At 49.7% G+C, this 14,090-nt stretch overlaps 2 protein-coding genes across 2 annotated transcripts; one reads left to right on the top strand and one right to left on the bottom strand.

Moving 5' to 3' along the window:
• Positions 1 to 37: 37 nt before the first annotated feature.
• Positions 38 to 1,232, bottom strand: LOC131289272 (integrator complex subunit 12-like). Its single transcript, XM_058318490.1, has one exon. It carries the CDS (start codon positions 1,228 to 1,230, stop codon positions 82 to 84), a length of 1,149 nt encoding a protein of 382 aa, XP_058174473.1. The 5' UTR covers positions 1,231 to 1,232; the 3' UTR covers positions 38 to 81.
• Positions 1,233 to 1,992: 760 nt separating this feature from the next.
• On the top strand, positions 1,993 to 13,256 carry LOC131284044 (streptococcal hemagglutinin). The gene is made up of 7 exons (XM_058312898.1): positions 1,993 to 2,327; positions 5,855 to 6,311; positions 6,451 to 6,646; positions 7,114 to 11,554; positions 12,246 to 12,363; positions 12,443 to 12,588; positions 12,830 to 13,256. The coding sequence occupies exons 2-7, from the start codon at positions 6,082 to 6,084 to the stop codon at positions 13,057 to 13,059; spliced, it is 5,361 nt and encodes a 1,786-aa protein (XP_058168881.1). The 5' UTR covers positions 1,993 to 2,327; positions 5,855 to 6,081; the 3' UTR covers positions 13,060 to 13,256.
• The last annotated feature ends 834 nt before the right edge of the window (positions 13,257 to 14,090 follow it).

Below are 14,090 nucleotides of genomic sequence, written 5' to 3'. Positions count from 1 at the left end.
TACAATACGGATCATTAAAGCCAAAGTTTATTCTCTATTAAAATATGTTTGTTAAATGGAACACATACAACTATTTTTCCTCTACTTGTGCTTTCGTTTGCTATCCTGCATTTTGGCCGCCTTTTTCTTCATCATTTGCAAGCGTTTATCGGCGCTGATGATGTTGATATTCGGCGTGCCTACGGTTCCGGCGCCGGCGGAAGATTTCTCAGCACTCCCGGTGGACGATGAGGTGCTACTGGTCGAGGAAGATTTGGAGGATTTTTCGCGCTCCTTTTCCCTATCACGATCTCGATCTCGATCGCGGTCGCGATCACGTTCTCGCTCACGGTCTCGATCGCGATCTCGCTCACCCCGGTCACGGTCACGATCCCTATCGCGTTCGTGCGAAGATTCGGATGATTTGCTTGAGCTGCTGCTACCGCTTTTGGAGCTGGACGATTTGTGCTTGCCCGACGAGCTGGAGGTAGATGACGATTCGCTCGGTTTACTGCTGCTGCTCTTGGAATGTGACGACGATGACGACTTTGATGTCGAGCTTCCAATGGTCGGCGAAGGTGACGTTGCTATGGTAATTGGCGGTGTCGACACTACCGGAGGAGGAGTCAATTTGTTGAGGGTCTGCTTGCTGCGGCACAGGGTGCAGTACCAGGCGTTTTCCTCGTCATTAGCGTCTGCCTCCGAAATGACCGGTTTGTGGCACTCTTGATGGTACAGCGCGTGGCAGTCGGCACACTCGACCAGCCGATTACGGGCGCTCACATCCATCAAGCGACACACGACACACATCAAGTCCTCCAGCTCCTTCAGCTTGTCCTCCTCCATCACGACGTCATCGTCGGAATCATTACCTTCCAAGTCCGAGGTTGATATCAGTATTGGACCGGACGATATCGGTGGCATCGTTAGCGCCTCCGGTGCGTTCACTACGCACTCGATCGTACCGGGGCCTAATGGTTCCGGGTCGGGGTCAAGATCTATTACCGGAACAACGGGTTTTGGTTCAATCACTTTCTGCTTCCGCACGTACAGATTGCTTCCGCCGGCCAGCGGCTCCTCGGCCAAATGTTTTTTGCTGAGCGTATTGATAAGCGTTTTACTGCTGCCATAGCGCTGTTTGATGAGCTCGTCCAGCAGGTTGCGTATCTTTTCCGTCGAATCGGAATTGGACGAATGTAGCAGCTTGAGCGCGTGCTTGAACGTCGGATCTACGTCTAGAGCAGCGGACATCCTTACAGTTGATTGAAGGCGATTAATCAAGGAAAGTCCAGTGGACTATACTTTATGTGCTAGCACAAGTAGAAACAACTTTGCATGTATGTAAACAATTGTTTGTTGACATTCGATGGAGCCGTACAAATGTCGCTTTGCACGACACCAGACACCGGCTTGATCGACTTTTTCTCAAGCCGCTTATCAAATCGGGTCACTAGAAAAGGCAATTTTTATAGTTCGACAGATAGATTTAAAGCTACTGTAATTTGGTACTATGAAAACCAATTGATCTGAGTATCCCTTCTTTCAATTAAACTCGAAAAAGAGTTACAGGTCAAGCGGTACAGGTCAAACAAATGGTATGATAAACGAATTCCTTTGGCAATCACAAACTAAGCAAAAGCAAATCCTTTCTGTGCAGTTTGGTGTGCGTCTTTTAATAAATAATAATAAAATAATAATTTTGCAGAAATCTCCTCGGTTTTTTGCTGTTGTCTGGATCGCATCAAATCGAGTCGCAAACAAATCAAATCTGAATCGAATCCCAATCGAATCAAATCTTTAGAATCCGTCAGATGGGATTCAAATCTTTTGAATTCGTGTAGGGATCGAGTCTTCAAGTCTTCCAAATCCCGATTTTGCCAACACTACCTCGTAGCCAATTTCCATGTGATTCGAGTGAATGCATGATCCGGGCAAGAACGTGCATTTGTCTGCAATAAAACCCTCGAATAACGCGTGTGGTCAAAAGAAATAACATAGAAGGCAGTGAAAAAGGATACCGTTTTTGTTATCTAGTACGCAAATGGTATCGAAGTGCGTGAAAATATACCATCCATATCGTTCGCCTCGGTATGCCAGCAAAGAAAAGTAGTTGGCACACCGCGCGAGGTGTGTGCTAGTGTGTGCGAAGCCGGCAGCGGGTGCACGAATCTTGTAAAGTCGGCAAATATCCGACGGTTTAGCAGTGAGTCGAAACGACAACGTCCGCTTGAAGCCAGTCTGTTCCCCGGTAGTGCGGTGCTCGGTGAAAAGAACTAGATGTGGCGGAATCTACCGTCGACATTGTGCGGCCCGCGTGGTGAAAAGCCGGGAGTTTCGTCCCTTGAATGGTACGTGTGGCAATGTGGGTATCAGAGTGTATGTGCGTATGTGCCATGCGTGGTAAAGGTATATACGGCCTATGAGACAGGAATGCATCGGTTTTGTCCCTTGGAAGTGGTCTTACGGGGGGTCGATCAGCCGGCATTCGAAGAAAAATGGTTGTGTGAATAGTGTGTGCATATGTTTTTTGCTACGTTTGAAGACCACGACACGCGGTCCCGGGAAAGCATATCCCAGCACTCCTCGGAAGCAGGAAATGCTAAGCAAAATGGGACCCCCTCTTTCGTCCTCCGTGACGCGCGAGGGTGTGATGCTGGCGGTTGATTTATGTACTGTTTCGCGACGAACGGTGTTCGATAAGACGAGACGACTATCGAATCTCGCAAGAGAAAGGCCTTTCAAGTCTACGATGGGTGTCAAACGAGTTCAGCAAACATATGAAGCCGGATGGGCATGATGTGGTTCACCGCGTGTGAAACAAGACGGCGCGAGAGCTCGATCAACGTGTGCGTGGCTGGCGATGTGCTTCGTATTCCGCTGGCGTATGCGAACATGGTTGCTATGTTGCCCTATCGAGCAGCAGGACGATCGAGACGAGCGCACACGTTTCGTCCTCTACCACTTCCCTTCTGTTTTTCTCAACCACAATGTGCTTCCAAAATACCGATAAGCATACTACATGTGAATGTGTGTGTGCATGCGCACATGTTTGTGTATATGCTGGGGTGAAGATCTTTCCCACCCTTCTCTAGCTCTTTTCTTCCTACATCCATCCAACAGTCGAACAGATATTTAAACACGTTGTCGATGCTAGGGTAAAGCAATAGATTCGCATACATCGAGCTTCGTTCAGGTGAAGAAGGAAGGGGCTGGGGAGTATTCTTAAATTTGCACACACTGGCAGAAATCTAATCGTGCTCACGGACACTTTACGTAATGTGTGGCCTCGGGCGACGATCGAGCACTCGACAACGATCATCGGCGTCTCAAAACGTCGAAAAGCTGAAGGCGAGGGAGGCGGCTGCAGCCATCAACCTTTCCGACCGTTTTGTTGGCACAATCCTTACCACCGAAGAGGAACGTTAAATTTTGGTGCCGTTTTCGGCAACAGACTCGCCGAACCGCGCCGGACAAAGAATTTATTTTCAAACAAAGCGTTGACCTCCATTCACGGGATTCGTAGCAGCGAAATGCGTGTACAGTTTTTCCTTTATGAATGGGAAGTGGGAGCAAAAACAAAATGAAAATCCAATCCGAGCAGCAGCAGCATACCGAATTCAAGGAATTTTTTAATAACTCTTTGTTGGATGTTTTCCGTCGTACGTCCGGGCAGGTCGTTTACTTTTTCCGTCGAAATCAGGACAACATCCTTTCACCTGGTTTGGAGTTGTAATTGTTCAACGTCCTCTCGAACGCACCGGTAGTGGTTTGGTTCGTTTGTGTGGTGTTCGAAGGCTGCCACGCCAGTACCCCAAATCTGTCTGTAGTCAACGGTGACGAATTGTATTTTTCGTCGACTTTGCTTTCATTCGGTTTTCTCACCCTATGAAGCAAATAAGAAAATCAACGAGAAAGTGGCAAGATGGGAAGCAAAACCGACAGCTAGAGAAAGGAAAAGAACACATCACGGAAGCCGAAAGAAGGGATGAACAAAAAAGAAGTTCACTTGGATGTGACATTCGCGCCGAACGCGGATGTTCGGAAACAATACCAAGTGGCACGCACGCACGCATTTTGACACAACAATCAAAAGCAGCATGCGGGTTTTCTGAACGTCATTCACCACAACCACGTGTTTCTGTTGACTTGTCAAACGCGCAGTGGCGGTTCGCGGCGTTATCGGTTTCGCTGATTTTACACCAAACACACAAGCGTGCGCGCCCTTAACGCTGTTTCGTGGGACCGTTGAAAAGAAAAAGGCGCTCGAGTTGTGCGCGATTTGTAACACCCCCTCCCACCCTCCACCTAACCACGCTGTGGTGGACCGTATTATCACACTTGCGTCACCTGTGGACCGTGCGCAAATGTGAGTTAGATCCCCACGTTGGACACGGGTATCAAGGAGTTTGGCGACAGTTACCTTATGTACGTCATGAAAATCTCAAACATTCCCCGAGGGATGGCGCTTTTATGAAAATGGAAAACACAAGGGGGGAGCAATTTTATTCTACACTCAAGTCCTAACATGCAGAAACAAGCATATACCACCGGTTTTATATGATACGATCCTAGCCAGACACATGTATTCTTCATTGGTTTTCGGAAAAACCCTCGTTTTCATCACATAGATCTTCCATTGTATTGAAATGAAGGGAAGGTTAAAGATCCAAAAAAACACAATTTAAATTCAATCAATTTAATCCCACAGAAGCAATGCATTGGTCATTTGTTCCACAACAAAGAATGACCAGCTGGCCGTCGCTGCAAATGGGCGCTATTAATAGATGGTGGAAAATAAAATTATAAAGACAATTTTCCTTACTGACTGCACAACTACGCTCCATTTTCATTGCGGATTTCTTTGAATGCGACACGTCCTGTCCCATTCGCGGTCGATTGAGAATACGCCATGCCATCGTCTGCGCGCCATTGGAGATGTCTCGCCTGTTTTGCTAAGTGGGAGGATGATAAACCGCGTTTCCCCGCACATGCTTCTGCTGTCCACGGCGCCTAGACAGAAGGGTTTGGTTAGGAGCGGGGGAAAAGCATTCCGATAATTTTTAGCGCACCGACTCTTCGCTTGTCCACCGATACGTGCACGGCACGTGATTTTAGTCTGACGTCGGTACAGCTGTATGACTCTTTACCATTTGGCGATATTGCCGGGATACTTCTCCCCGGTTTTGAAGTGCATTAATCGGCCAGCACAGAGTGCTGTCGCGCGGTTGTCACCGGTTGCAGTGGCATAGCTAAATATTATGCCATCCCGGGGGGAAGCCGTTAGTCGCTTAGGGGGCATCATCTCCTCGCGCAGAACAGTGGTCCCCCGCTTCAGCTGTGAGTTTGGTTTTGTAGCCGCGGGAGACTGTTTTGTCTATTTTTGCCACATACCCAACGGGAGGAAATTGTATGCTCTCTTCTGGTGGTGGTTGGGTTCTTTGCTGTGTGTGCTGTATGTGGTGTCCCCTGTCGATACTTACAAATTATGCAATTGAGCAGTTTGTTTCTTTTCGAACACAATCGGTACAATCGTACGGCATAGTGTTGTAAGAGGTGCTTTTCGCACCGATTTGAGCTCTGTTGTAAAATTAGAAGATCGCCGCCTGTATACAAAACGTCGTTGGTGTAATTGTGTAGGGCGCTCTTTGCATAGTGGATAGTTTAAGTAAAGAATCTAGACTTTTTGCTAATAGCATCAAATCTAGTAGACATCGGAGACGTTCCCGGGCAGCATAAGAGAGTTATTGAAGAATTTTAAAAGGTCTAACAGTGGTAAAGTAAGCCATATTTCAGGATTGGCTGCTATCGGTGGGATTCGCAGTGCTTTTTAGTTTTTAATAATGTTTCCTTCGTTATATTGCTTGTTTTCCCTCAGCTCCACGTGACTTCAACATAGGTTAGATCACTAGTATTCAAACCTAAGCCTCCAGCAATTGGTTCTCGGTTCTGGGAGCAGTCTTTCAGAACCGAGACAATCTGCAATCAAAACCAACGACAATAGTCAGTAAGTTAGTACCCGAGAAGCAGCAGATAAAACGGTACCGATCACAACTGGTGGCTTCGTAACTCCGGGAGACGACTGCTATACAGTCGGCCACAGCCATGATCAATCTCTCCACGACGGCAGCAGCACACGCTTACGCTTGCCGCCCTGGCGGATCGAATGTGGTCGTGGTGAACAGCATCTCCCCGCTCGGCGGTGGCCGTAGACAGCAGCGCCGACGTGTACCGTCCGCCGCCCACCCGACCAACGGTCCGGACACGGTGGTAAACGGTGGCCTCGAACTGCTCGGCGAAGGTTTCGTCGGTATCAATGGTTTCCGAAACAATCGGTTAGTATTGAGCGACGGCACGTCGTGGCATGCTGTGAAAGTCGCCAGGGAGGAACACACGCTCTCTATTTCTATCTTGTCTCTTTGTGCCTTGTGTCTTTCTGCCGTCGCTACCCCGCCCGTATCGACCGCGATGCAGATTTCAGTACCAAATCCCCACAGTTGGCCAGCATTATGGCAATGCATTTCACCTGGCGGATGATGACGAAGAGGTGACCGAAGTTATCGGCGATCATCATCATCATCCCGGGCTCGTCGAACAGGACGGTTCCGCCAGCGGGGACACCATGTACCTGCACGACATCATGGGCGATCACATCAACGACGATGACGACGTAAGTAGATTTAGAACGATAGTAGAGTAGTTAGACAGTTCATGGGCTAAACGGACATTACCTTACCCCATTTCTTTATGGTATCGTAGCCAGCATATTTTCATCAATCGAACGTCTCTATTGTTCTACCATTTTAAACCAGTTTTGGCGTAATTCCTGCAAAATAAATATCAGCTTAAAAATGGCTCCAGATACCTGAATTACCCAGTTCGCTCTTCCCAATAATTTCGTTTTACAATTACATAAGTTCTTTTACCAATCTTAATTAATACATTGCGGTGTGTTTGTTATTCTTATTGCAATCACTTTCATGTTAATCCTTTCCAGTTAAACGTAAAATTAATGAAACTCCAATAAAGACCTTCTAGTTAAGTGTAAATTTGAATGTAAATTGTGCATTTTTCTTTGAATCCTCATCATGCTTAGGCTTACCAGATTTAACTCGTCTTTGTTTATTTTCGTTTCAGGAGGAAGACGTTGAAATGTCCACCGCTGTGGAGGTGATTTCCATCGATCCAAATTGTGATTACGACACGGAGGATGAAGATGAGGCGGAGGGAGATGAGGAGGATGAACAGGATGACGACGACGAGGAGGAAGAAGGTGAAGAGGAAAGCTGTTGGTTTGTAAAAGGCGGTGGTATCAATATGCTTGCACCATCTGGCGGTGCTGGCAGTGATCAGGTGCAGCATAACGTGAGCCTTACGGTGGACGTTGCCCATGAAGTGATAGATGTTGGTGATATCCGTTGCGGTATTGTTGCAATGTCCTCGCCTGGGACGGTGCAGCAGGGCAGAAGCAGAAGCAACAGTTGTAGTAGTACATCTAGCAGTGCAACTAACACTAGCAGCAGTAGTAGTGCTAGTTGTAATAGCAACAAGAGCAGCAAATCAAATATATCCTCCTGCCCAGTCAAACAGGAGGAGGGGGAGGAGGATGTGCAGGAGTTGGTTAAGAAGGAAGAGGAGGACGATGATGAGGAATTCGGCAGCTACTACCATCAACAGCACCAGCAAAACCATTCCGATGGAACCAGTTTAGAGTTTAACCCAACCAAAGGTGTCCCGTTTGAGCCTCCGGAGCAGCTGCTGCAGGTTAAAATAGAGTCGACTCCACCGCGACCACAGCCGGGTCGTCGAAAAAGGACCTCCTCCAGCCAACGGCGGTCATTTTCGATGCCCCATTCGCCCGTGGGGGTTGCAAACGGTATCGACGGTGTCGTGGCTTCCCTCATTCCAACGAGCTTCAGCTTTGAGGACCTTGATTCGCTCGTCCTGAGTCCACTGAAGGCGCTGGTTGGAGGCGCCTCCACTGGTGGTCCAGCAAGGGAAAACGAAACCGATCTGGACGATTCGCTAGTTGAGGAACTGGCGAACGATGGGAACTTCGATTTAGCTGAGTACATCACGGGTGATGACTCGACCACTTCGTGCGACACGAACGGGTACTTTACCGAGCGAAAGCGCCCGAAAGCTGATTACCAGCAGGGACAGCAGCAGCAGCAACAGCAAGCGAAGCGCACCCTGGATCATCCAAAGTCGAAGGGAAAGGAGTTGAAGGTGCTTCGCCAATTGATGCTGCCGCAGAGGAAGCCGACGAAGACGCAAGTAAATGCTGAGACGCCCCTCTCGTTCAGCAGTGAAGAGCTGAGTGCTCAACCGTCGTTGAACGGACGACGAAGCTGTACCGCGAAAGTGTTGTCCCGCGTGGCGCTTGACGAGGATAGTAGTGATTCCGAGGAGGATCATTTAGCGGGCGACGTTACGACCCGCCGAAAGGAACCGACTGTCGGAAGTAGGAAGGGCAAAAGAAAAGCAGCGGACGACGCAGATCCCACGTGGAATCCGAATGCGAACAAATCATTGACGCATGTGAAGGGTGATGCTAAGGTGCAGCAGCATCAAAAACTGCCACTAGCAAACTCGCCTTGCGTTGCGGGTAAACCATCTCCTGCTGGAAATAGAGAAGATGCTGGTGGTGGAAAATCGTCCCCGGGAAAGGTGGTCACCAGCGGCGCCGCAAACTCAGCCAAGGGAGTAAAGTTTGGTCCGGTGGTGGTCCGTAAGGATCCCTCCTCCTGTGCCTCGTCCAGCCCGTCGTCTACGACGCCCGTTTGCAAGAAGCCACCACTTCCTGGCAATGTCCATAAGCAAACCAATCCTATCGGCGACGGTGGTAACAATCCCGCCCGACCGGACCTGCCACGAACGAATGTGTTGCGTAAAAAGACAAATGTAAAGCTCGACCATGACTACTGCTCGCCCAAAAATGTTGCCCTTGCTGCAGCGGCTGGTGGACAGATGGCGGCCAGTGGAGGTGTTGGTGTCGGTTGCCAGCGTAAAGCAATCGAGATACCCTTTCTCCTTCCCACGAAGGATCAGCTGCGTCGCGAGCGCAAGCTGCAGAAGGAAAAGAAGCGCACCGAGCGTACGGTCGCTAAGAAGGTGGAAGAGCAGCAGCAACAGCAGCAGCAGCGGGTGGCAGGTGAAGCAGTCGATGATAATAGCAAAGATAAGCAAGCTCCTCAGCATCAACCCACCCCAGGTTGCGGTAGCAGTAATAGTAGTAGCAGTAGTCCGTCTACAGTGCAAAAGACAGCAGTGAAGATTCCCGCACCGACGGCGCATGAATCCTCTTTGTCAGATGTAGATAAACCGTGTGAAAAAAATAATCCAACTGGTAACCTCGCCGACTGCAGTAGTGATAATGCGGGCGCTAATGAGGTGACCCAATCGTACGCAAAGAAACCCTCCTCCTCTTCCTCATTCGGTATAGCGCCTCCGGTTGTTAGTGGTGGCACGGTGAAGCGGCAGGTATCGCTGTTGAAGATAAACCAACCAACAACAGCACGCGCTTCTTCCCCACGGGACCCGTCGAACGATGACGGTAACGCGAATCATGTGAGTTCGTCGGGGACAGCCGGTAGTACCAGTAGTCCGTCAGTGGTGAAACAAGATATTGCAGCGACCGAAACAGGCGTCGTGCGTAGAAAGTTGAATCTTCAGGAGTACAAAAAGCGTCGGGAGCACTGCGAGGCCAAACCGCCGGCGGATCCCGTGGTTGTGAATGGTGGCAACAGTGTAGTAGCTGGGAAGGGTGATGTAGTTCCGAAGGTTCAGAGCGATCCGCGGTTGAGGCCTGCCGCCTCGGTTAGTGCAGTGGCCCGAAATGAACTGCCGAGCGATAGGATAGTGAGCGTTTCAAACGGGTTGCGTACACCACCGACGGGAGGAACCACGTTTTCCCAAACGGCTGCGACGACATCGATCAAGCAGGAACCACTCGATCCCATTTCGGCCGCCAAAATGAAAGCGTTGCGCATGCAGCAGCTCAAGAAGGAGGCGGCCATCAAGTCGCACGAGGCGAAACTGAACCAAAAAACGATGCCACTCATGCCGATCGTGCCGCTGGCGCAAATCACATCGCTTGAGTTCGATGAGAATGGCAATCCGCTCTCGCTGGACGAGGCGCGGGCCAGGAAGGAAGCGGCCGATCGCGAGTCACTCAAGCTGCATCCCGACTTCGAGGAGATCGTTATCGTTTCGGTGGGATGCAATACGGCCGTTACGATCGTGCCGGGAGATTTGGAACCGACGGCAGAATCGCTCTTGTTGCGTTCTTCCTCGAATGGTGCAGGATCGGGTTCCCAGCAGCTGAACAAGCCCTCCGACAAGGATGCCTCGCTGTTGATGAACATCAAGGACACGCTGAAACGGTGTTGCCCGTCCGGAAGTAACATGCCGGGCAGTTCGCTGATCGCGAGCATCCAAGAGGTGATGATTAAAAAATCAAACGCTCCACAAACTAACGCTGCTGCAGCACCCGCGTCGGAGGTTTCGGTAGCGGAAACTGCTATCACGCTGAAAACCGAATCGGGTGCAGCTGGTGGGGGTGGTGGTAACGGCCAAGAGCAATATCTGCCGATGCACCAAAGCTCCCCCCATTTAGGTGTTTCACCTCCGAGCTCATTTTCACCGGGAAAACCCGAACGAGCGCACACGGTCGTCAAACAAGGTCACGCTGCCGCCATCATCAAACCCGATCCATCCGCTGATGGATCGACGACGGCGGCAACCTTGAAGTCGGCCACTGCGCATCAAACACCGGATGAGGCCGCCGCTGCCGCCGCCGCCATTGCGCCGCCGGAGCACGGCGAAGACAAAGTAATAATGCATTTGCGAAAGGATCGACCGCGTCCACCCTGCTCCGATGCGGCAATGCAGACCGAACCATCCACTCGGTTTCCACCACTGCGCAAACTTTCGCCCCTCAACCGTGTGGGTACTTCGGCTGGTGGACGAAATGGAAGTGGTGGCAGCACTGTTGTTATAGGATCGAGGCGGAACGAACGTACCCATCGCAGCCGCCGAAGTGACGGTAGCGAATCGTCCGATGCAGAATCGGACCGCCGTTCGAACCGCTCGAAGTCACGCTCGGGACGCGATCAGGTGCAGCAGCAGCATCATCGCAGCACGAAGGATCGCAGTCGCAGTCGGCACCGTTCCTCGCGACGCCGCTCATCTCGGTCGCGTTCCGGCTCACGCTCACGCTCACGAAGCAACTACTCGCATCGGGTGCACCGTGACGAGCACCACCATCATAACAGCAGTAGCAGCAGCAGCAGCAACAACGGCGCCAGCGGTCACTATTCGCGCAGCCGTCGAAAATCGCGCACGTCCTCACGTTCGTCTACATCGTCGTCACGCCGGGGTCGCCGCTCAATGTCCGCCTCGTCGTCTGCTTCGTCCGCGTCGTCGCGCTCGTCGTCCTCGCGCAGTCGACGTTCGCGCTCGCCCCGTTCTTCCTCCCGCTCGCGCTCCCGCTCGTCGGGACTCCGCTCGGCCACACCGCCCAATCAGCGGTATCAGTCGCGCGAGCGCTTAAATCATCGCCGGCCGATGTCACCGGGTAAGTTCGATGCAACCGACCCGAATCGTAAATGGCACTGTACCTCCCAGCTCCCCGTTGTTTTACCCTAATGTGTTTCCATGCATTGCATAATCGGGCTGAACTTTTCTATGGCATATTGTGTTACCTTTGAGTTCGGATTTTCGTTGCCATATTTCATGGCTTTGGAACGAACGGTCGTTGTTTTTCTGAACTGGCGCCAAAGTGACTTGTGGCGCTCCTCTATTTATAGAGTTTCGTTGGAAGCATCATCGTTAGCCATCATGGTCATTCTTTGCTACGCGGAGATGTGGTTTAATGGACAATTGGTCAAGTCAAAGGATAACTAAAAACACTTTACAAACAATGAGCTTGTTTGGAAACAATGTAATCATCAGCCTTGCTTTTACAAAGCGCCGCTTACTCTCGTTTGTTATAGCGAAATATCGTATAAAATTTAGAAATATTTAACATTAAATAACACCGTGCGTGTTTCATGTTTCCCCGTTGCCATGGTAATTTGGCTTTGAGGATTATAAACCAATGAGGACGGTGAGCGTGAACTGAATGTTGCTAACGTTTAAAATGGGCTTTAGACACTTGCCTTTAAACGGACACAATTTTCCTCCTCTTGCGGTTGACAGAGCAACGATACAAAAAAACACTGACCAACGAACAAGTATTTCAAACACTTGTGTTATTTTATTTTTAGAGCGTAAAATCGTGTACATCGGGCGGCTTGAAAACAACACTCGCAAAGAGGATCTGCACCAGAAGTTCCAACCGTACGGTAAAATCGTCAAAATCTCGTTGCACAGCAAGGACAACGGGTAAGTGTCCTGACAACACCCTACCACTGCTCTAGCATATATTCTCCTGACCACATTTTCCCTTTCTATGGACACACAGCGTGCGGTATGGGTTTGTGACGTTCGAGAAACCCCAGCAGGCGTACAGTGCCATCGATGCCAGCTCGAACGATCCCAACCTGCGTGACTATGATGTCAGCTTCGGTGGCCGGCGGGACTTTTGCCGCATGCAGTACGCAGATTTGGGTAGGTGTGCCATAGAGCGGCAGTTAATATAAAGTTTCTTTAACAATATTTTTTTATCTTCTATTGCGATAAAAAATTGGAAACACAGTGCGAATTTTTTGGAGGAACTTTACTAACCCCATGCTCCGGTTGAAGAATCGCATGCAGATTCGAACATTATCGAACAAGCGAAGACATTAAAGAAGATTTTTTATTCTTTTTCTTTTGATCCCACACACAACCCACAACCACACTCAACCAGACGGTGAATTGTCGAACGATATGGACCATCATATGCCGTACATGACCATGGATGGCTCGCTCGTCCTACCGCCGAGGGTTCCAATTGCGTACGGAGGCGTCCCGATGTGTCATAAGGAACCGATCGTTGGCTCGGGAGGCGGACTCGGTGGTGGTGGCGATAGTTTCGAGGATTTGTTGATGCAGTTCAAGAAGGGAATCGGTGCCATGAAAGCGCCCCGAAAAACATGACCCTACGGAGAGGAAATAAAGGGGGCTGCTGATGAAGACCAAGGGCGACGATCGGAGCGGAACGTTTTGCAGTTCGTCACAAGTTTTGTTACATTTTATCCCGTACTCTACCTCACAGTTGTACGCTAGTGGTACCAGTAAATTGTTCGGGAACTCACGATGGCTATCCTTATTGGATGCAGAAGAGAGACAATATTCCGACGCCCCGTATGTGGTGATGAAGCATTGTTCCGAAGCATTAGAGTTTGCTTGGAGGGCAACGAAAACCAACAACATGTCGCAACAGAAAAGAAAGAGTCATTGTCATCCACAGGAGAAGGAATAAAAAAGAGCACACGCACACGCAACAATCGACTGCGCGCTTCTTCCTACGAGTCTCACGAAAAAGCGCAGACTGAGTGCACTAATTCTGGTCAGAAAAAAAACGAGTAAAAACCACCAGAGCGGGGTTTTTTCTGCGTTACAGCATTCGATCGTGTTTGGCAGTTCAAGAAAACCCCAACACAAGTGCTGGGCGCTAGGTTAGGCTGATTTAGGATCGAGAAAGACAACCGCACGCCTTTTGGGGCGAAAGGAAAATATCTGTGATTGTTTCTACTAGGAAAGGAAACACGGAAGTGAATTTGTGTGTGTCTGTGTGTTGCGTGCGTTTGTAGGGAGATAGGTAAGGAAAGTGGTGGTGGCACTACCATAGATGCTAGGTGTTTGTTCTAGGTTCTCGATATTTGCGTGCATGCACTGATCGTCTCTCTCATCTTTCTTCTAGTTAGGTGCCTGTTTCGTAGCCATTTTCGTTTTTGTGCATTCTGCTCGAAACTATACAGTACATAACACTAACTGCTGCGGCACTCGAGTCCCAAGAAAGAGTTGTAGAAACTGCTCCATTTCAGTTAATCTACATCTAACGTTCGGGTGGTGTGTTAAAGTGACCACTTTAAGAGAGAGGTAGAGAAGTGTGGAGGATGAGGGAACTAATACCACCCCTCCGTCGTTATGGTAGTCCTCGAATTGCTCGACTTTTATTTTCATCA

Source organism: Anopheles ziemanni, chromosome 3 (assembly GCF_943734765.1).
Source record: "Anopheles ziemanni chromosome 3, idAnoZiCoDA_A2_x.2, whole genome shotgun sequence".
NCBI classification, from domain to species: Eukaryota; Metazoa; Arthropoda; class Insecta; order Diptera; family Culicidae; genus Anopheles; species Anopheles ziemanni.
Note: the sequence above shows the minus strand (reverse complement) of the source record. Positions and strands in the feature narration are given on the sequence as shown.

Excerpts from the sequence above, each read along its gene's own strand:
- LOC131284044 (XM_058312898.1), top strand. The coding sequence starts at position 6,082 with ATGATCAATCTCTCCACGACGGCAGCAGCACACGCTTACGCTTGCCGC. Across the intron at positions 6,312-6,450 it reads AATGGTTTCCGAAACAATCG|ATTTCAGTACCAAATCCCCA; the intron begins GTTAGTATTGAG and ends ACCGCGATGCAG. Across the intron at positions 12,589-12,829 it reads CATGCAGTACGCAGATTTGG|ACGGTGAATTGTCGAACGAT; the intron begins GTAGGTGTGCCA and ends ACACTCAACCAG.
- LOC131289272 (XM_058318490.1), bottom strand. The coding sequence starts at position 1,230 with ATGTCCGCTGCTCTAGACGTAGATCCGACGTTCAAGCACGCGCTCAAG.